Here is a 21,967-nt window from a genome sequence, read left to right as displayed (position 1 = left end):
ATTCTTAGAGAAGTGCCACCACCTCTGTAAGTGTACAGGAAGTTCTTTCTGTTTAATTGTTGAGCCCATTTTTACATAAGTGAGTTGATGCATGGTGTTCTGCATGTAAAAGATGTATGCCAGGATTTGCAGCTTCTGATAATTCAGGTATCCTGGTAGTGGTGTACCAGATGCACAGAGTGTGCCTGGGGCTGGGACAGTTATTTGTTCTGCCTAGAGCAAACAAAGCAGAGTCCGTGAACGTGCGTCTGCAGTAGTGTTCATGCTGCTGTGAATATGGCATTTCTAACACCACCAAAAATAAGTTTGTGCATTTGGGAGAATATTTGTTTACTTGTGTCTTTCCATCCCATTTTGGTCTCTTGCTTTGGGAATCTAACCAACCATAGTGGAAAAAAGAGCAAATGAGGAAGGCCTCAAGTCTCTCTTAGGGACCAAAGATAATTAAGAGGAAGAGTTAGAGAGAGAGTAGAAATAATGAAGCCCTGGATATGTGCTAGCTTCAGGCCCATGAAAGTGTGGCTGTTTTTGTAATAGAATATGGAACTAATTGCATGTCTGAGCCAGCACTGTGGGGTTTGACTGAAGCACTCTTCAGTGTAATTGAATTTGTGTAGCATCTGTGAGCGGGGGGGGGGTCCTGTGCCACAAGGCCCATAGCGTGTCCTTAGGCAGGCCAGCAGAAAGTTGCTCATTTGTTTGTCCCTCCTTCCAGGGACCGCTTTGTTTTCCCCCTTAGTGAATGACGTAGGATGGGATTGTTGCTTAAAGCAGGAACTTCTCCCAGTAAGAACACAAAGTCCACAGAGTCCTTATTTACCCTTTTGTGTAGAGGGATGTTTTGGAGCAGGAGTGCAGCATTGCTTAGTGGCCAGCTTTTTCCCTGCTCTTCACGTCCTCCTTGTATGCTTTTCTTCTCCCTAGCTGCAAATATAGGAACCTGAAGTAAAACAATGATGTCCGAGCCTGGGAAGAGTTGAGATCTTTGTCAGCCTTCTGTAGTACAATTGCACTGTTTCTGTCTGAATTTCTAGAAAATATTTGTTCCCAGTAAGCCCTGTTACAAGAACCAGGAAGAATAACTATTTTGATTTGGCACCTGAAGAATTTATAACCATAAATTAATCTCACCTTGTGCAGTTATTTGTTCACTCTGGATTTTTGAAAGGAAAATGTTTGTTATCATTCTGGCTTGCACTATACCTAACTTCTTCTGCTCCAATTTTTTTAAAGGGTAGTCTGCAAATTTATTTGTATCCGTTCTCTCTGAAAGTATTTCAGATGATGTTTTGTTTAAATGAAAAACAGACATTTAGAAATAAAACTCTTTGTATGAAACATTTTGTGTTTTTTTTATTGTTAATCAAAAGATCAAAATAAACACACAAAAAAGAACCCTGCAGGTTTTCTTTAAAATAGTTGGACAATATGCATTAAAAGTTTTGATGTAAATAATGTTTCTAAAAAGTAATAGTTTATATTTGAGAAATTGTTTATTAAGCTGACTGAAGTTTAGGTTGCATTTTAAAAGCACTGCTTCAGGGTTGTTTATGTAGTTCTCTTCCGTTTACTGCATGTCTTAATTAACAGAAAGTATATCTGAGCAAGTACTTGTACTCATTAAAGCTTCATTTAAGTTGTACTGCAAGGAGAAGATGATTGATTGTCAGAGAGATAACACCTACTGTGTGCTAAATACTTAGAGAGCAGGAACATGAAGGCACTGCTAATTAATTACATTAACTGAAGAGACTTTTACTAGTAGATATATGATTATAAATAATTTAATTAATGTTTCAAATTCCACCTACTCTCAATTCACAAAACTTGGAGAGTTCCACCAAATGTGTGCAATCTTACCTCTGTGTATGCCTGCAAGTTCTTCTTGGTTATCTGTGGTCCTGATCAGGCACATCTGCAAGACAGAATAGGCAACTTGTCTAAATTAGTTTATAACCTGCAATTCGGCCATAGATGAGGTTGCATATAAATGTCTCAATGTGCTCTGAGCCAGCAGGATGACTTGAAAACTTCTGGTACTGAATCAAGAGAGACTCTTTCATGTGCTGCTAGTGGGCAGCAGTGGCCACTGTAAATTGCCAGAGCGGTGTTAACAGCACTGTTGTGCCAAGGGGCATTCCTTTGGAAGTAGGACGTTTTCCAGGTGATCACATCTGTAGCAGCCTTCTGTGGAAGAGAAAAGAGATACTTGCAGACAAGCTACTTCGGGGAAAAAAAACCTCAGTGCAATGAATGTTCAAGCCTTGTACCACAAAACTGTACTTCCGTGGAGGGAAGTACTCTGCCCCATAACAGAAATACCATAGGCTGTCTGGTGCCTGCCATCTTGTAATAAGAAAAATGAATACATTTTATATATTCACAGTATGATTAAAAGAAAAAAAAGTCAAAAAGGCAGAGCACATATTCTCTTAACAGCCTGAAACTCTCCCAGATTTTATTTCAAAGAGAGTAAGTCTGCTGCCAAAGCCATCTCTTCTAAATGATCTGTCAATGATCTGTCAAACTGTCCCTTTGATTAGGGAATACATTGCAGTCAAATGGAAAGTTTTCTGCACAACACAGAAAATCATGCTAACAGTGCTACTGCCTGCCGACTATTTATGCAATCAGCTATAACTTCAGGCAAAGTTTTAAAACATCTGAGACCATATTTCTGGATAATATGGTTGAGATTTTTTTTTTTTTACATGAAAATGTGGCCACTGTTTTTTTAATGCATTTTTAGCATAGCTTGGATTCTTTATCACTGAATTTGTCTTCATGAGAGAAACATTTAAAAACTTGGAAAATGTAAAATAGTATTACTAGAAATGACAGTATAGATAACTAAAAATGTGAGAGCATTTTGTTTTGAATGAAAGATCTGAATGTCACAAATTCTATGCAATCCATTTTTCAAGGGTGAGCCCTTCCCTATTAAATGGATTTTTAGCTGTTGTTCAATGGAATATAAGCTTAATATCCAGTATAATCTATATAAGGGAACTGTAGCCTTTTCAAGAGGATGAACTCAATAATTTGTTCCTTTTTATCTCTACGATGATGCTGCTTAAAAGCAGATAACTGACTTTCCATTCTGCAGCTTCTACTATGTGGGAGAAAATCCACTGTAATTAAATCTAATAAAATCCTCTAATTCCCAATATAAACAATTCTCTGACATAGACAATTCCCCTGAGTCTACATCACAGCCCAAGGAAAACAAAGAACAGGAGCTGTTTCTTACTTCCTTTTAAATATTTGATCATTATGGACAAACTTCTGTCCTGATTAACAGTAGCTGAAAGCCTTACTCAAAGTAATTATTTTTGAGACAGAATTCGAACTACTGTTTTTTCTCTCACTTGTAATGTTACTTTGCATGATGACTAAACTAGAATGTAATTTAGGCTGTGTAAACAACACGACAATAGTTGTCTGAATTGTTCTACAACACGTAGTGCTGTATTTCTCATTTTGTACTAGAAACAAAAGCACATAAATCCTGCTTGACAGGATTTGAAATTGAAAGTGCACTGGCAAAAGAAGAGCTATTTGGCTTATTAAGCAAATGTACCAAAACTGAGGAAACAGCTTACAAGTATGAATTATAGGAATATTATTAATACTTTTCAGTGATGCAGTACTAATTCCAAGGCCATTGCAACGTCTATCTCCATTTAGGGTTTGGGTTAATGGAGTGTGTTGACAAAACCCCTTGTCCAACAGTATATTGTGAACCAGACAGAGCTTTGGGTAAATGCCCAGCCCTTTAGCTACCTGCAGATCATGCTGCTTTCCTTGTACCTGAGAGCTTTGAGACTACACCAGCAGAGAGCACTGTGCTATTTCTGCATCTCTTCCTTACCTGTCTCTGTGTGTTTAAGGACCTATTTTAGTTAGTCTTTTTTCCTGTGATACCGTAGAACTCTAGTGGTTGTTGTGATTCTACTGGAATCCCAAACATTTTGCTGTTGTTGTCCTGTGTGCACCTTGTGTGTAGCCCTTCCTTGACCTGACTAACCTCATCTGGAACCTTCACCCCACTTATGGCCCAGAAATCTCTTAAGCTCTGACCCAGTCCTGGTGTCCTTTGTGTGAATGATGTTGAGGTGCTGGCCTGCACTCTTGTCTCCTGGGTGGACCTGAGACCTGTGCTGTGATTGTCTGGGGCAAGTCCCCCTCAGAGCAGCCAGTTCACTTTGACATTCCTTCACTGGCTCATGACCTGGAATACCTGCTGCTGAAAATAGATTGTGACATATGGCTACCAAACTATCTTCTTTCTGCTATTCCTGATAAATTTACCACTAAAGCATAATGTAGTCCACTTTAAAAAAAAATAATGTAATTCTATATTGCAGTAGCATAAAATCTGTGTCAGAAAAGAGGAGGCAGTAAATGGCTTATTTATTGGGAGAATATTTTGCTTAATGTCACCTTTTTTTCTCTGAAATTTGCTCTGACTTTCTGAATTTCTAGCTTTGTCATTGTGGACTGGATTCTTGTATTAAAGTACTTTTGAACTGAAAAATAAATCCGTCCTCTTTAGTTACAATGCAATTGAAAAGCTAGATTGATTTAAAATATTGGAAAACAGCAACCTTATCTCCAAACAGAGCTCAAACAGAGCTTTTTAATTTTTGTTGAAATATTCTCCAGATCAAAGTACCACCTTAATATTTTTAAGTTTAGTCACAGAACTGACTTATGGATACCTCTTAATAATATAGTAGGATATATAATAAATGTTCTTTAGCCATTGCTAAAGAACATGTAGCAATGCTTATTATTAGCATAATTTTAAAGAGATCTCACAGTAGCCCTGTCAGTAGCTTTATAGAGGTGTGTAATAAAGCCAACCACATAACTATCCCAACAGAATAAAAATCAAATACATGGCTGCAGGAATTTCTAGACAAGGAGGAAAGACTCCTAAATTAAAAGTACTTCAGTGGAAGCTGTCCCCATGAATAAGCTGTTCAGCCCTGCTTACCGGAGGAAATGTTGAGGCATCAGAACAGAATTCCAAACCAGTCTCCAAGCAGGAATTCTTAAGTGGTTTTCCACAACATCTGCCTTTCTTCCTATTTGTGTGGCATTGCTGAAGCTGCTGCAAGAAATGGAATAGACTTTCATGGTGTATATTTGAATAAATAATGCACTGTGGTAGGTGTCAAATTAGCTCTGTTTTTATTAAAGCATTTGTTTTCTTGCTCTGTCATGATGGGCAAGCCATCTTACTTGGGTGTGCCTCTGTTTCTTCCCAACCTATTAACTTTATGTTCGCTGTAAAAAAATGAAAGAAAAAAAAAAGAACCTGCTTAAGCTGTCACCTAGTTTATACTCTGGAGAACTGGGGGATCTTGGCTGACAGTGAAATACTTTAAGCTGTTTGTTTTGCTGACAGGGTGACTTGCTATTTAATTTCTGATGTTGTTCTAATTTCCTCTCAAAGTCATCATCCTTCCCCATCACTTTTTTTTTTTTTTGGCAGTATTTTGCCAAGCCACCTGGATGTATTTTATGACTATCCCCATTAGTCCTTGATCTTTTGTCCCAGGATAATAGTCTTATTGTGAGAGTGAAACTTTTGTTTCAATTTGCTAATCCCCAAATTCTTTCAGCAGCACTTTTTAAGGACATAACACAAAAGCTGTTTTTCATCTTGGTGTTTTATTTTTTGTTAACACATGACAGAACAAGTTTATTATCAATCAGACAGGCAGCATGTAGCATTGCTAAACAGAAAAACACTTCCTCAGTCTTGGCCACTTATGTTCTGGTGAATATAAAGCTCCTCTTCCTCAAACTGTGTCTGATTTAGATTAACAATACAGTGAAGAGAAGTTTAGAACCTGCTTGGGACTTGTCTCAGCTACAGGCAAAAGAAAGAAAGAGCTGACAGAGCTAGAGTTGCACTTTTCCGCTCCTTACTATCAACTTGCATATAGAAAGGGCTGAGAAAAAAGGGAAGGTCTTGGCAGTGGGAATTTACAGCTCTTCTGTTTCACCACTCATTGGCACATTGACTGCAGTCTGGTACTCTGAGAAGTCTCCTGAAGGCATCCAAGGTATTGGGGTTCTGTTGAAGGAGGGTCTTTTGCTGAAATTTTGATTATATATCATGAGAGATTCTGGGAGCAAAGGGCAGATATCAAACTGAGGCACTTTGAAGGTCATCCGTTTGGCTGCTTTTTCAAAACCCCCATAAGGCATGGCAGTCCTGGCATAGTGGAATACATGGAGTTAGCAAACAGACCATAGGTAAACAACAGGATTTATAAAATAAATAGTCAAAGTTATGAAGATTCTAAATTGTGCTGCTCTTGCAGTTGGCCAACAAATCCTTCATGAGAACATAGATGTATCCATTGCCCATGTACTAAAAATGATGTAAACACATATATACAGTGCTGTGCACTCCCTTCACCCTTGTTGCATCAATCTCCATCAAACCGTACACCTTTCACAACTGTTAGTTTTCTGTACATATAGCAGGCAGAGGCTGCATTATTGCAGAAAGGAGTGGGATGTGGATTTGTTCAAGTACTGATGTCCTGACGCTATGGAGATGGGTGGCAATATTGTACAGAGAGGTTAACAAAAAATTGTTACTGCCCTAGAAATATTTGTAAAACTTTCAGTGCTTATCAGAAACAGCAGAAACATCCTGATGTGTATATGAAGTGCTGTGAAGTATATGGCTGCTGATCATAAGTATTTTTCATGACCTCCTGAACTTCAAAGGGTTGCAGTAAAAAACAGTCTAACTACATCTCTTGGTCAAATGGGGTGAGAAATAGAGGCAAATAGGATTAAAGTCCTCTTATCCAACTGCATCGGTTTTCTGTGCCTAATCTGAATTAAAATCTCTAGCTCTTAATGTATTTTGTCTTTCTAGTCTTCCAAACATTTCATCTACTGGAGACTGTGCTAAGCAAAATTACATGCAGCTGAAACTTATTTACGGTGCACAAGACAGGAGGGCTATGGTCAGCATTATTGTGTTTTCTCTTGCTAAATAAACTGTATGGAGTATCTAAGAAGACTTACCGGTTAAAAGACTTGTAGTGGGGGAAATCAGCTTTGGGGCTGTATGACAGTAAGTCCGTGGAGAACTGACTTTTATCCTCAGGGCTGATACCCATCGCTCGTTCCCAAGGGGAAATATAAGTTTTAAATATAGTAACTTTTTTGCCTCCTGACTTCCCATCTGTAAACAGAGGAAGGTAAAGCAGTCTAGTTAGATGGCACTCTAACTGCATTGTGCCTCTGTATTCTGCTACTGAAGTTGAGGCACCAGCTTTATTTCCAGATTCTGTAACTCCTACATCAACACAAGCTTTTATGGTTAGATTTCTGTTTTAAAAAGATGATCATACACCACTTCTGTTCTTATCCACAAAAGCAGATAGTACCATAGTCTAAGAGCCACTCATCCAGGAATTTGCATTAAAGCACATATTTGGATTTTTTCATTCTTCTATTTGGTTGCTCATATAGAAAGAACCAAAGTCCTCACCTCATCATCTCTTCCACTACCAGAAGGGAAACATTATATGAGGAAAGATGCTAATAATTTCTTCCTTTACTTTTCTTTATTTTCTATCAGATCATAGCAGACATGACATGGCATTTTCTTTGTGATTACATGAACAGACTTTCATCATTTTCCCCTTCTGAACTGGGATGTTAGAGATAAGTCTGTCTCAATCACCTCAGGATGACTAAAAGCAGTTTGCAAATATTATGTGGTATCTCACTTGAAGTTAAAATCCTGTCAGTGACTAGAGCTGCACTTTGTTGTAAAGTCAGACACTTGATTGCTAGAAATTTTAGATTAGCTTCTAGCTGCTCCATTAAGCAAATGAGTTTAGACAAGGGATTTCATTCTGCATTTCCCTTCCCTTCCCTTCCCTTCCCTTCCCCAGCTGTGTATAATACCATCTTGCTAGTAAGACCATAAGTTTTGTATTGACATGTAGCACACATAATATTTTCATCCTTCATAAACCTTAAAACTCCTGAGCAGCAAAATCTGCTTAGCTTGATTAGGATTAATGGAGAGAGACATTCTGGTGCTTTCTTGGTGCTACATTTTGTGTAGAAAACAAATCCTTATGAAGTAAGTGGCAAAGAATGTACACTATTATCTGAATCTTACTTCTTTATCACACATCCTTTATCTGTCTTGCTTATTTCAAACTATGCCAAGTCCTGGGGTTCCCTGCTTTCAGAGAATTGCAGACATTTACAAGAATTGCAAACATTTTCATTAAAAAAAAAAAAAAGCAGAACAACTGCTCCCCTCTTTTTTTGTGAAGGATTTAAACTAAGCAGTGTACCAGCAAATTGATTGCTAGAGTTGAAACAAAAGCAGCTGGGATTTGTCTCTGCAGATAGGATGATATTAAAAGCTATAGGATGATATATCCTCCTTCTCCCTGCACACATGATAGAAATGAAGAAAATTCATGAAGACTTTTCAATGAAGAAAATTGAAAATGAAGAAGAAAAATGAAGAAGAAAAATGAAGAAAAATCTCCTTTAAGAAAACTGTAAGTCTTTACAGATTGCTTTTTCACAGGAAATGTAAAAGCTGATTTTGATATAAAATGGACAGTGTTCCAGAATGTAAATGAAAATACTTGGATTTTACAAGTCATTCATTTGGTTACTCAAGGCAGTTATTCTTGGTTCCAAAGCAAATTTGATTTTTTTTTTTTTTAATCTATAGGGACTGTTAAAGTAATGATTTCATCTGCTGATTCCTGTACTAGGTATTTGTTTCTAGAGATTTCTGGCCAAACTAAACAGACGGTAAAATCAGGCAAAGACTAAATCAAATTAAAACTATTTTTACTCATAAAGATATTGCCTCAGTGGCCCAGTGGTGGTTACAAGATAACTTTTAAAAGTATTGCTATTCCTTTCTGAAAATTATCCAAAAAGTGTTCTTTGTTTAGGTAGAAGCTTTGATTTGAAATCAGGGCTCAGATATTCAAGTCTGATACTCAGACTACTGATCTAAAGAGTTACTACCAGTTTCTCCAGTAGTGGTCAGTGTGAAACCCTTGAAAGGAAGGAGTGCCACACTGGCATGGCATAGCTGTACTGGCCTACTGCTCTACCAGCCTTAGGAGCTCAGCAGATAAGTTTCCTGTCATTTCTGTAGTCCAGTTAAGGAAGGTATTTCTGCCTCCTGCCTGTGGTTGAGCAACATAGAAGAATACAAACAAAACCATCAATTAAAAGCTGTTCAACTCTTCTAGTCATTACACTGGAGCTTTGTTTGGAAGAATCCAGGAGTTAGAGTAATTTGCTTTTCATTAAGAGTAGGCTTGGCATGTGGTCTGATAGCTTTAGTTTCTTATTCTTGCAGAGAGATACTTGCCTTTGTCAGTATCATTGCCTCCTTCTCCACCACTTCCAGATGATTTCCCTGCATGCTCCCCTTCACCATCTCTAGCACCTCCTCTGCTTCCAGGCCTGGGAGGGACCCCCGGCTGCTGCTGCATACTGGAGCTGTGCTGCCCAGCTGCCGTTCCTCCTACCATCCGCCCATGGGCGTAGCCATGAGCATCTTCCCCATAATTCCCTCCTGGCGGGATGAACTTCTGAAAGTGATCCTAGGGGAGGAGAAAACAGTGTGGTTGAATCTCTGGTACAGGACATGGTGTATTCGTGTTTGTGGGGCTGGGTCCCAGAATGTGAACTCCTGAGTCTCTGTGATCTGACCAGTTCTGTGTCTCTGTTACAAAGCCAGTGGCAGAACTTCATGTGAGTTATTCCCTTTATTCAGTATAGCAGCAGCTGTAGAACAACAGAAGTGGCAATGGAAGCACACTGGCCTCATAGTCATTTTATGTGATCAGGGTGTTGTTGTCCCCGAGAATGATGACTATGAAATAGAGGAGAAGGGGAAAGGAAATTTAGCTTTTGCCAGAGCATGTAGAAATCCAAACAGAGATAACATTGGCTAACCTGTGAGAAAGCAAGCTGGGCAAGAAAGTGTTTTCATGTCAAAGTTAACATAACCCCAGCTCAATTACAGTGTAGGAATTAAGTGTTACAGGCCACCAGAACAGCAGGATATCTGTGACAACACAGATACCACAAGAGAGACCACAGGAGAGAAATGACAAAAAGGAAAAATTTTGTTTGTAGCAGTATGTGAATTAGCAAACCAAATCTAACCAGCAACAGGGTAAGAAAGAAAGAAAGTTGTATCTGTCAATAAAATTAAGTTGGTCTTATTTTGCAGACCATTCACTCTTCCTTGGTCAGGCTAGAAGGCACAATCTCTGCAGTATGTAGTAAAAGAGCAAACAATCCATGCAGGATTTATTGACTTTATGGTGTACATTTTGGCACAATATCCTGTCTTTGCACACAGAAACTTTCATAAATGCTTGTGTGGAACAGAAACTGATATAGTATGTTTAGAAAAATGTTTCACATCTTGGTCATAAGTGACATCAAAACTTGACTCCTATCAGACTTTAAAAGGTATCTCTGGTGTAGTACAGCCCACACAGGTATATAATACAAGTAACCTGGGTTATATGTCACATATAGTCTTTCCTATTGGTCTAGGAGATTGGCTATTAGATGCACAGAGATGCAACATATACACATGACACTGGATGAATCTGTGGTTCCTTATACTGCTATTCTACCTGTATAAATTAATCTCAGGCAGCCTCAGAGATGGCTCTCAAAGGGTTAAGGCTTTCTCAGGGCTCTTACACCTAGCACAGTTTAGCAAAAAGAAGCTTTCCAGGCTGTAAACAGGCTTCCAAGGCCAGCTGTTCAGTCAGCTAAAAATAGTTGAGAAGTGAAAACCCCACAAGGCTCAAGGCAGAATTAGCTAACCCTCTGCTCCCTGTGTCTCCCACAACAGTGTCCAGGGTTTCACAGCAGGTCACCAGGCTGCAACCCAGGCAGACAGCCAGCTGCAGGCTGAAGTGGCAGAGCTGGTGCCCCCAGGGCCTTTAGGGACTGTCTGTCCTTCTCCTAGCTGCAGGGAATTCCCTTTTTAGGAACACAGGAGATAATGTTCCCTGAATGTCAGGAAGCACTGAGAGGGGAGAGGATTGTGAGCATTAAGCTGTACACAGGAGCTAACTGGGCAATCTGCTCAATTATGCATGGCAGCTATGTAGCTGTAAAAAGGCAAACTGAAAAAGGGTATTTTGAGGGTTAAGGGTCAGAATGAGGTTATTTTCAAAATGTTGATGTATATGCAAGGGTAATGCTTCTACTGATTTGCTCACTACTTTCAAAACAGAATTTGCATCTGTTTTCCTTCAAGTTTCACCAATGCTGTGTGCCCTTTCTGAGAATTACATGATTATTTCTCCTTTCCTGTGGTTACTTACATGCCTTTCCTGCACAAGAACAAAAAAGTCCCAAAGCATCAGCATAACATGAGCTGCAGCAAAATGGACTGTTCTGTTTCTGCTCACAGCAGTATTTGATGTGACTAGGGAGAGGCATCATTGTCATCTGGTGTTATTTTAAATTGCAGTATTATCACTAAGTAGGAATGAAGTTTCTCTGGAACAGAAGGTCTGTATCAGGAAAGGCACTCCTAAATCTTATTTAGCTGCAAATTAAATTAGTTTGATTTGACTTAAGCTAGTTCATCATTCTTCATAGGCCTGCTGAGAAAACATCTGATCTGCTAAAAGTGGGCAACTCCATTCCGATAGGAAAGACATGTTTTCCATGCAATATCCCGTTTACTCACCTGCTAGAACAAAAATATAATTTTCTTTAGTTTTGATCACCACAATTGTTTGTCTTAGCTCAAATTAACATGAAACAAAGATTATATTTGCTTTATGCAAAATAATCTTTTTGATTATAATATTTTTGATGAATCTTTGGAAAATAATCTTTTTGAAAGATCTTCCAAGATAGCGGAGCTCAGGAATGACAGCCTCAAGCAGTATGCTGTACCTAACATAGTCAAAGCTGCATAGGTGCAGCTTTGTCTCCAGGATTTAGAGCACACCTCTGGTCAGAGTTTTAGAGTTTTGGACCTCACACTTGAGGAGAATGCATGTCTTGGGCCACTGCTAACAGCATGTGGAACTTTTACATATATGCATATTCACATCATAAAACCAGTCTCTCAGTTAGTATTTATTGACTGTGTTGGTGGGAGTTTCAGGAGAGAGGTCCAGGAATGTCATTTGATATAGCTGACAACCTTCTCCTGTTGGGTCTGGGGACAGATCCCATGGCTCCTCCTATCTGTTCATTGTTGGAGGTAGTGGATATTATCAGTCCCAGGGCGTCCTTAAATCCACTCTAATAAGAGAACACTTGTTGCAAGTTCATGTGATGGGTCCCCTGGGTTGGCTAAACAAATTGGGCTCATGTCTTTCAAGTTCTTAGTGCTAGCAAGCGCCTGCTCTTGCAGGCTGAGTGCTTAGATGGACAAATTCTGAATTCTCTAGAGCATGTGCCTAATAAAAACTAGATAATGAAAGATGATCCAACTAATGGAGCTGAGATCTCTATGTATCTCAAGGCCCTGACGTCACTGCAGGCAGTCCCCAAGAGAGACACTGTGTGCTTCCCTTCAGCTCCTTGCTGTGCCCTAAAGAAAATGATTGAGGCCACCAAATGTGTTTCTATTTCCACCTCACTGATAAAGAGCTCCCCAAATGTTTGATGCCTATGTAGTTACTAACACTTCTGAAGTTACTGGACTGCATCGTCTCTGTGGCAGCCACTCAAATGCTCCTTAATGTTGGGATGGGAGATTTAAAATTCAGACATTGGAGAGTCTCATAGACTGCCTGCTGTTTTTATCAAAGTGTGGGCCTCAGTCCTTCATTTGGAATTGCATAGCCTTAAACCTATGACTCATTTTTTTAAAAAAAGGTGAAAATAAGAAGCTGTAGAAGCATCTTATTTTTTTTTTTTAAACTTGCTACCCCAAGAGGCACAGTAGATTGAGCTCCTGCTTTCTATTTCCAGGTCCATTTCTGACTTGCTGTGTAATCTTAGACAGAATATTTTTTGCTTCTGTGCCTGAATTTACCCATCTAAATAACAGAAATTTTTATCTAATGCCACCCAAAATTAGATATATCTTATTTATATATTTCATATAATTTTATCACATTTTCTTTGTGGATGAAAGAAATTGTGTTTCAGAATTTTGATCCAGAGTTTTCTCACAGTGCTCCAACAAATTGAAGCACTGTGGAAAATAAAAGGCTCTTTTTTTCTGTTACTCTGCTTTTTCCACTTCAGTTACTTTTTGAATAAGAATGCATCAGACGCCACGTTCGCTCTTACACAGCTTTGGGTATAGTGGGACCTCTAGGTCTTCTGCACCAATCCAGCTCCAGTGCAGCAAGGCTCATTTTATTAAAGAAGTTACAATCTCACCTGGCTCGCTCCACTTAGGTCATAACCTCAGAATTGTACCTTAGCCTGCAATTATCCTGTAATGTTTGTTCAAGAGGTTTAACATTCTATACAGAACAGAACTCCTAGAATAATTATTTTCCTAACATTTCCCCTTTAACCTTACCTCCACTGATCTTGATTGACATTCATCCCAGTACATTAAGGGGCATACAGAGACATCAGTGCATGCTCTGTAATAAACCAAGCAGCTGAATGATAACATTTCTCCATCTTTGTTTTGCTTCAGACCCTGTATCATGCCTGGCTATTATCATGTAAGATCTCTGAGGCAGGTTGGTGGGGTACTGCTATCTGCTGTGAAGCATCGCTTTTGGTTTGTAACATCACCACTTCCATTTTCTTCCTGCTACTTTTGCCTGCTCTGAGTTCTTGTCCAGCACTGGAAAGAGTACTGAGTAACTCCTGCCATTCTCCAGAAGAGTAGTAATCCAATTCTTAAGACTTCTTAGATTTTGTTTCACAGTTGGTACCAGCTTAAAAGTGACCTCTTGACCTAAAGTCCAGCAGAAATTGCCAAAATATTTTAGTTTGTTTTCACACAAGCTTTGCCATGACTGGAAGCTGCATTTATTTTAACTTGTGGATGAGTGTAAGAAAGCAACAAGGTGGGGATTTTGGCTGTGGGTCAGTGTGGTTTTTGAGGTACTACTGCTCATAATTGTCTGTTTAGATTTTGGTTATTTTACCTTCCTAATTGTTTTAAGATATGATAATAAAACATAAAAAGGAGGGGAGAAAAAGGAAGGTCTCCTACACGTAACCCAAATCAAGCCACAGGTTTTGACTTGCAGAAGGACCATATTAAAGGATTCTTACTGGAAGAAAGAGTAATGGCAACATCCAAGACATATAACTATGGCTTTGTTTTCACTTTCCCCTTAATGCCTGCCAGCCAGGTGTTAAAAAGTTTCCACTTGATGACAGCAAGCTCTTACACTGAGGTTCCAAAGCAGAGGTGGGATGTTGAAAGGAGTCAGGGGAATAATGAATGAGGCTGCAGGGCTAAGAAATACTGTTTCACATGATCTTAATGTGTTTGAGGCCAAACAAATTTAGCATTATGAAGGAAAGGTCTGTGAACTGCTGATCTATTAACTGCTGTACAGTGAAGTGGGATTTAGGAGATCCAAAGACAAGACTGAGACCCTATCTGTGATTTTGGGTGACTCATTAATCTACCCCATGTTTCAGTTTCGCTGTTAAAAAATAAATGTAGTGATTTCCCTCATTCTCTAGTTGGCCAGAGGATACAGTAATAGAGCATACAGCAAGATAGGATTTCGTCATGGTCTTTAGTCAGTAATAAATTATAGCTTGCAGCTCCACAATGAAGTTGAAAATATCCTCTGAGACATGGAGAGAATCACAGTTCCTGTGGGTGGCACAGCCTGGGGTGAGGAGAAGAAATTCTACATTTGGTTTACTAGAGAGGGCTCAGAAGAGCCCAGCTTTTCCAGCACAGCACCAAACAAGGAGGATGTTGCCAAATTCTCCCTGTTTGGCAGGATATTGCTGTCAAACTCACCCCTCCCTAAAACCTTCTCTTTGTTCTGCATATTTGCAAGCAAAGAGAGTCACAGTATTGAAAAGAGCTCTACAGTAGGTGATGCATTTCATTTTACTCATGTTAGGAATGGTCAGTCCTTTTGACTGAGGGTTTATTTGCCTTTAACTGGGTGGGTAGAGCTGCAACAGTGACAGAGAGGGACAGGTTTTTCACTTTTTCTGTCTGACATTCATGTGCACACAGTATATACGTTGCCTTTGCTACAAGTAAGGAGAGTGATCTGATTGTCCAGTGTGGATTTTTGGCTGGAGGAAAAGCAGGAGGAGAGAAGCAGAAGGGTGGGTCAATGACACATGACTGCTGAGATCTTCTCCCTTGTGTGGAAAGTTTATGGCTACAGCACAGGCTATTCTGCAACCCCTTATATGGTTTGGATTTATTTTTAATAACCTTTCTCTTTGTGTATTTTTATATTACATTATCTTGCTGGTAAACTTCTTTTGTGGGAAAGAAACAGTCCATACTCCATCCCAAGCTTGTCTTGCCCTGCTTTCTTAAGTGTGTCCTGAGAATATTTTAAGACAACACAGAAGCTAAGAAATCTATGATACAAAAGCAGAAAACACACCACCAGCTTCAAACTCCTTCACTGTCCCACAACCTCAAAGACACAAGAACTTCTTTGGGATGGGGAGCAAAGGACGTGGAAGTTAATTGGGAAAGGGAAGTAACTGGATGTAGCAGTAGGACTTCTTACTCTGCCATTATCTTCCTCACACAGTTATCTTTTGTTTAAGCTTTCTTTTCTGCATCTGCCTTTGAGCAGATAGAGCAGCAAGAAAGGAAAAAAAAGAAAGCTAATCAAAAGGACTTTTTGAAGAGAGTTATTTGATGCTAAGGTCAGGCGCTGTCCTGATGGTTTGGAAGATAACAGACTACAGATCTGTTGCCTCTACCTGCTCAAGAGCACCCAGCTCTCTGAGACAATGACTCAGTTGCTGTGATTGCTCAGCTTTTCTTAATGGTCTGACTGCAGCAAAGCTGCTCACTCGTGCTGCCTGCGGTGATGAGAATAGTTACTCGCAGAGGCAGTGGAAGCAAGCAGTGAGCTCGTGGTGCAGCCAGAAAACAGTAACAATTATGTTTTGATCTTGCTAAACTGACCCCAAGCGAGGGCTGTAGGGCAGACCAAAGACTTCCTGCACTGACCAATACAGTTTTGCTGTCTGTTGTCTCTCCATGGATGTGGAGAGATCTGTAAGCGAATCATGGAAGATTTTAAGCAGAATGCCAGCTGGTTTGGAGACCATGCCATGGTTCTCCTACAGCAAAGCAACAAAGAAAATCCTAGCTTTTTAGAGTATTTTCTAACCCCCAACTATATTTCCTCATGGCACAGGATCTTAACAGCCATGCTGAAAGATCTGGGGAGCAGATATGTTCTTACAAAAGATGAAGAGATCCACTACAGAAGGGGTATGGGGTGAAAGTCAGGCACAGATTAATAAACAAAGCAGGAGGAAGCTGCTAACAAAAGAGAAGCAATTGCATCAGCATTTGGAATGTTAATCATGAAGTGACTGTGTATGTCCAGTCTTGAGTCAGTTTGTCACAACTTTTTTGTTTTGGATTGTTCTGATTAGACATTTTTAAGTGACACCCTCAAATTTTTGACACTTTGGACTCTAGCCTTTTTATTCCATCAATTTATTATTTTCTCACTTCTTACTGCAGCAGATTCTCACATATGAACTTGGCCCTCATTTGTTTTAGGAACTCTGAGATTGCTGAGTATTTACGAAAACAGCATGCATTTCTCTAGGATATTCATCTGTGGAGTCCAAAGTTCAATATACCATTCATTCCTACATTCTTTCTAGGAGATAATTCACAGAAGAAATGAACTACCTAAAGCACAAAGATGAAGAAAGTGACCAAAGTTTAACATCATGGGATATGCTTGTTATATCTCTGGTCTGTCATCCCTCATCTGTAATCTTACTGTTTAATTTTAACTTTTTTTTTGTTTTTTTTTTTTTTTTTTTTTTTTTTTGTTAGGCATCTTTCCACATTCTGTTTTTAAAATTGGCATTTCTAGAAGTGAACTGCAGATATTTTCTTATTGCTGCTTTTGAAAACATCAGAGTGCTAAAAGATAGTGTGTTTTTGTTTGGCAAAACATTTTCTTCAGCTTAAGTTTTATTGCTTTCCTTGAGTTTCCTTGGACTGGAAAATAGATGCCATAAAGGGATAAAATGTCACCAAAACAACTTTAAAGAACATCAGAAGATGAGGTGGTACATCAAAATGCATATGAACCTTAAACAGTTTCTATTTGTTTTACTGAATTCTGATAATCATGTGAATTGAAAGTTTAATTTGTAAAAGTTTAGGTCTTCAAAAGACTTTACACCTGCAACTAGCTGTAGAAAGGAGTTTAAATAAGAGTATTAATGCAGGGGAAAGGGAAAAGAAAATGGATGTCTGTATTTATATACCATATCTGAAAGGAAAATGCTTTAGAGGAAAACAAACTGGGCTTCTAGCAAATTAACTGAAAATATTTCAGAGTCAGGTTAGAGGTTTCACTTGTGGAACTTTCAGATTCTAGCAGAAGACTCTGTCCAGCAGAAAGCATAAAAGTATCCTAGACTAAAAATAGCACTGGTCTACTGGATTTGGATGGATCATTGCCATCATGCAAAGAAGAAATGGAATGGGTACAAAACCAATTAGCCCTGCCCTGAGTTCTGAACACTTGCCAAATATGCAGCCTTCCTTCATCACTCAGTACTGAATTTTGTCATGCTTCTGTATGTGTGATACCAAATATTTGCCAGAGGAGACTAATGCTGCTGCCAAAAGGAAATGAAACTTGTGTATTTATGTAATTTTGTTTTCTTCTTTCACTGCTTTGATAGTAGACCCTCCCTACCCCCTGCCTACACACATTAAAACAGAAGAGTGCTTGGACACACTCCATTCCTGTTTTCCCTGAGTGTATGGAGTAGCCTTTTAGTCTTAATCTTCAACTTACCACAGAATTGTCAGTGAAGGCATCAGGGTTATTCTCATAAATGAACTTCTCCACTCTTAGCTGACGTAATTTGAACATCTTGGATCCTTTGTTAGTGAGGAGAGAAAGCTCTTCTAGCATCACATCTCTGGGGATGCTGATCTTCTTCCCCAGGTTCAGCTTGGATACCTCTTGTGGCATGGCTACAAAACACATACCATGGGATACTTTAGAAAACACTCTGGTCTATGTCTTTTGTCTGTTGCTTCCTAGCATCAGTAGTGACTTCAAGCACTCAAATTATCTTCTAAATTAATATTTTAGGACATTATCTCTGCACCAAGTTTTTACATTGAAGGCACTTTGGATATAGATCTTTGGTATTTACTTTGGACTGCAATCAAGGCAAATCTGCAAAGAGAAGTTGCATAGGGATGGAACTAGATGGGTGTCTGCCATATCTGAAGCATCTCAGTCAGTGCAGCAGGGTTTCTTGGCACTGCTTCAAATGAGTACTTTGCCAACCTCCAAAACCTTCCTCATGCTGTCAAAAGTAAAGAAAAGATAAAGACATCACACTTATTTAAAAGTTACCCTACCCAATATACACATATTCTGTAGAAAGAAAAATGTTCCAGGCTATATTCTTCCTGCTCTATTAACTTCTCTAAGAGATTCTGTCTTTTTCTTCTAAAAAGTGCTGGAATCAAAGAAACTCTCTCACACAGAGAGAAAACAAGTATGAAACAAAGGTTGTAAGAGAGAGAACAATGTAGAATATATCTAGGCACTGCAGTATTGACCCCTGTAAAAGATCATGTTTTCTGTCCATTTACACTGGTCTGCATCCAAATTAATGCTGCAGGAGAATACAAGTTTGCAGAGTGCAATCTCGGTTGACTTTTGGCCTGAGTGTGTGCAATGCTTTTCAGCTGTAAGATAGAAAATATGACGTTGTTAAAGGCTGGGCTTCAGTAAAATTTGTGGCTGTGCCTCCTGGTATATTCACTGCATGTCTTACTTTGGGAGTTCAGTTAGGCAAGGTGTGAAATTTTAAAGGCCGAAATTCAGGTTGAAATCCAAACAATTTTTACATGTGCAGTTTTGCATATCTTACCTTCATGTGTCAGCTTTCCAATGAGTTTAGTGGACTTTTTCCTTTTAAGAGGAGCAGGAGTCCCTGCAAGGGGCATTCCCACAAAGGGTTCTCTGCTTTGCTCTAAACACACAAGGAAATTGAGAATGAAACACTGGAAATGTATTTCTTGCCTCTCTTTTAGTTGCCATCTACAGGTAAAAGATACACAGCCTTCCTTTCACACACAGGTTTTTTTTCTATCCCTTCCCCATCATGGAGCTAGTGGAAGGTATCATCCCATACAGGATATCATCAGCAGGCCATTATGGGGTTCTCTGGAGACTCAGCATTCTGACAAAATATGGTAGCAGATCCCAGCAGAAGCATTGCCAAGGTGCCCTATAGCACTCATCCAAAAGAGGCAATTTAATTGCAACAAGGCAGTCTCTCAGAATCCACATGTGCTGTAAGGATACTCTGTTATTATCTTGTGCTGCAGTAACAGGATGTCACTTGGAAAATTTGCTCTATGATGCAATGTTATAACAACATGCAGTTATCATTAGATGGTAATATATATTTTTGGATAAACATTTCAGGTCTGTCCACGAGTTATCTGGAGCACTTTGCATCATGTGCAGCTCTGGTTTGGAATTTCAACAGTCCTTTTAGAATTGGAATTGGTACTCAGAAAGTCACCAGACTGCAAGTCTGGAAGGGGAAAAAAAAAAATTCCAAGTAGTTCTGTCTTTTATGACTGCTACTGTTTTGTTACAGAAGGGCTGGAGGAGGAAGGCACAGGAAAACCTGTAAAGTTGTTCATCCAATTTGTTTGAAGTCACTTGCACCTGTATCTTATGTATTGATATTATCCAATACCATTTTGAAGGGGGAAACAGGAGAAGAGGGAGATTTCTTCTGGTACAGTGTTCCCCATCTCTGTACCCAGATAGGATGAGAGACCTGAACTGCAAAACCAGGGAAAATCAGGAGCAATCTCAGCAATTCAATTTCAGTCAGCTTTTGAGAGGCCTTCTTAGGGTTTATTATAATAATGTAAGTAGAGCAAAGTCTTGCCTTCACTTCAGCACTGTCCATGCCCAAACAATAGCATACAGGGGACAGATCCCTACCTAATCTAATGCAATACAATGGGCAAAGACCCATTGGCTTCAGCTGCAGCAATAACTACCATCTCTGACCTTGTGATTCTTGGTATTTTACTTGCTTAAGATTTCAGACCTGAAAAACTTTGAAGTATGAGTTATATTTTAAAACTAGCAAGCAAACAGCTGTAACTGGAAGTTTGTGTACTACTCTTCTGATCAAGATGTTTTTATCTCCTGCGTATTCTGAAGTATCATTCCACCATTACTTCTTTTGCAACATAAGTTTATGTGATGGAATTGTGATAACTGTTAAAAGAAGCCCAGCCACAGCAAAACAGTGACAATCACATTGGCAGATACTCCCTTGGATTAGATTTTCTTTCAGATTTGCAAGTTTTTCCTTTTACTGAGATGCTGCCTGTGTAGTTCACATCATAAACGAGCCCATCCTGGGGTATTCCCAAAGCAAGTGTGAGCAGGTGCAGCCATGACACACATGCTGCACATTCTCTTTAAACAGCCAGACATCTGCTTGGCTGCATAAAAGAAGCAGGCCCTGCTTGACAGGAAAGGGGCAATGCTGCCAGGAAATAGCAGAGGTGAGAGGTTATGGCCCATCTGATGGGTCCTAAAACTCACAAAACAGAAAGAAATTATCTGAATGCCACAAGCATGGATTTCCTGGGGCAAGGCAGAAAGGGACAGCCACAGTGGAAAGCTGCGCTCCTTACACTAATTCCCAAGCAGCAGTGAGGACAAGTCTATCACATTCTGCTGTCCTTATTTACTAATTCAGCAGAACTAAAGATTGAAAAACCCACTGCATGCAGTTGGTCTGGCATAAGGAAAGGGACAGCAGTGTCTCACTATGGACAGGGTCCAGAGTTACACGGTACTACTGCTCTCTCAGCCCTCCCAGAAGCTGCTGGAGCCTCTAACCCCATTCTCCTCACTATGTCATACATAAAGCCAGGGCTCTTCTCTCTAAGCTCTGTCTTATGGCTCAATTCCTGTCTTTTTGTGCATTGATCTTTGCAGCAGTCATTGGTGCTGCAAGCCAAACTAGTCTTTACTTCTCCAGCACCTGCACTATTTCGCTGCCCCGTCAACTCACCTCAGGCTTGCCAGGCTCAGACCAGCTCACACACCTGCCCCAAAGCTCAGCAGAGGCTGCTTCCTCCCAGCCTGTCTCTGGGTGCTGCCTGGGGAGGCTTGTCCAGCAGCCCCCCTCTCCCAGGGTGCCTGGGTGCAGGGAAGCTCTGCCCAGCACAAAGTGCTGATGCAAAGTGCTGTGAATTTGACTCCTGAAGGCTGCTCGCACAGGCATCCTGTGGTTATTAATAGCCAAAGGCCCAGAGGGCAGAGTCTCAGATAGCACTGCTGCCATCCCTGAGGAGAGGAAAAGAAAAGGTTGCACCTCAGGTCTCCTGCAGTCGCTGTCTCAATGTCCAGGAGGACCAGGCACTCCATAGGCAGCTCACTTCTTCCTCCTCTTTGTTCAAACAAACATGCAGTTCCTCTTCCTCCTGCTATTGCTTTTTGATTCAATTCATAAAATCTTCTCAATATCCTGTTTGTCAGAAATGACTCAAAAGCAATCTTGGGTCTTGCTCTGTTTTATACCCTCCTTCTGCCCCTTCATAATCAGTCATTCCAGTGTCCTCTGGGCTGTCATACATATTTCCTAAAATGCTTCAGAAAATACAGAAGCAAAATAATAGTATGCATGAAATAAGAAGTAGTAGGAAAAACCACAAATTCTAGAAAGCTATTTACAGAATTCTAGGAAGCAGGTATTT

The 21,967-nt window shown here is 39.7% G+C and overlaps 1 protein-coding gene across 2 annotated transcripts; it reads right to left on the bottom strand.

The window, feature by feature from the left end:
• Nucleotides 1-5,703: 5,703 nt before the first annotated feature.
• Nucleotides 5,704-21,444, bottom strand: MYOZ1 (myozenin 1). 2 transcript variants are annotated; one of them, XM_018910917.3, is made up of 6 exons: nucleotides 21,283-21,444; nucleotides 19,099-19,200; nucleotides 18,003-18,184; nucleotides 9,401-9,635; nucleotides 7,060-7,219; nucleotides 5,704-6,229 (listed from the first exon to the last, which is right to left on the bottom strand). In XM_018910917.3, the coding sequence occupies exons 2-6, from the start codon at nucleotides 19,172-19,174 to the stop codon at nucleotides 5,998-6,000; spliced, it is 885 nt and encodes a 294-aa protein (XP_018766462.1). In that variant the 5' UTR covers nucleotides 19,175-19,200; nucleotides 21,283-21,444; the 3' UTR covers nucleotides 5,704-5,997. The 2 variants fall into 2 exon arrangements, with proteins under 2 accessions (XP_018766462.1, XP_009085694.1); XM_009087446.4 differs by lacking the exon at nucleotides 19,099-19,200.
• Between the last annotated feature and the right edge of the window lie 523 nt (nucleotides 21,445-21,967).

This window comes from Serinus canaria, chromosome 6 (assembly GCF_022539315.1).
Source record: "Serinus canaria isolate serCan28SL12 chromosome 6, serCan2020, whole genome shotgun sequence".
NCBI classification, from domain to species: Eukaryota; Metazoa; Chordata; class Aves; order Passeriformes; family Fringillidae; genus Serinus; species Serinus canaria.
The sequence above is the reverse complement of the archived record's forward strand: the minus strand, read 5'-3'. Positions and strand labels throughout refer to the sequence as shown.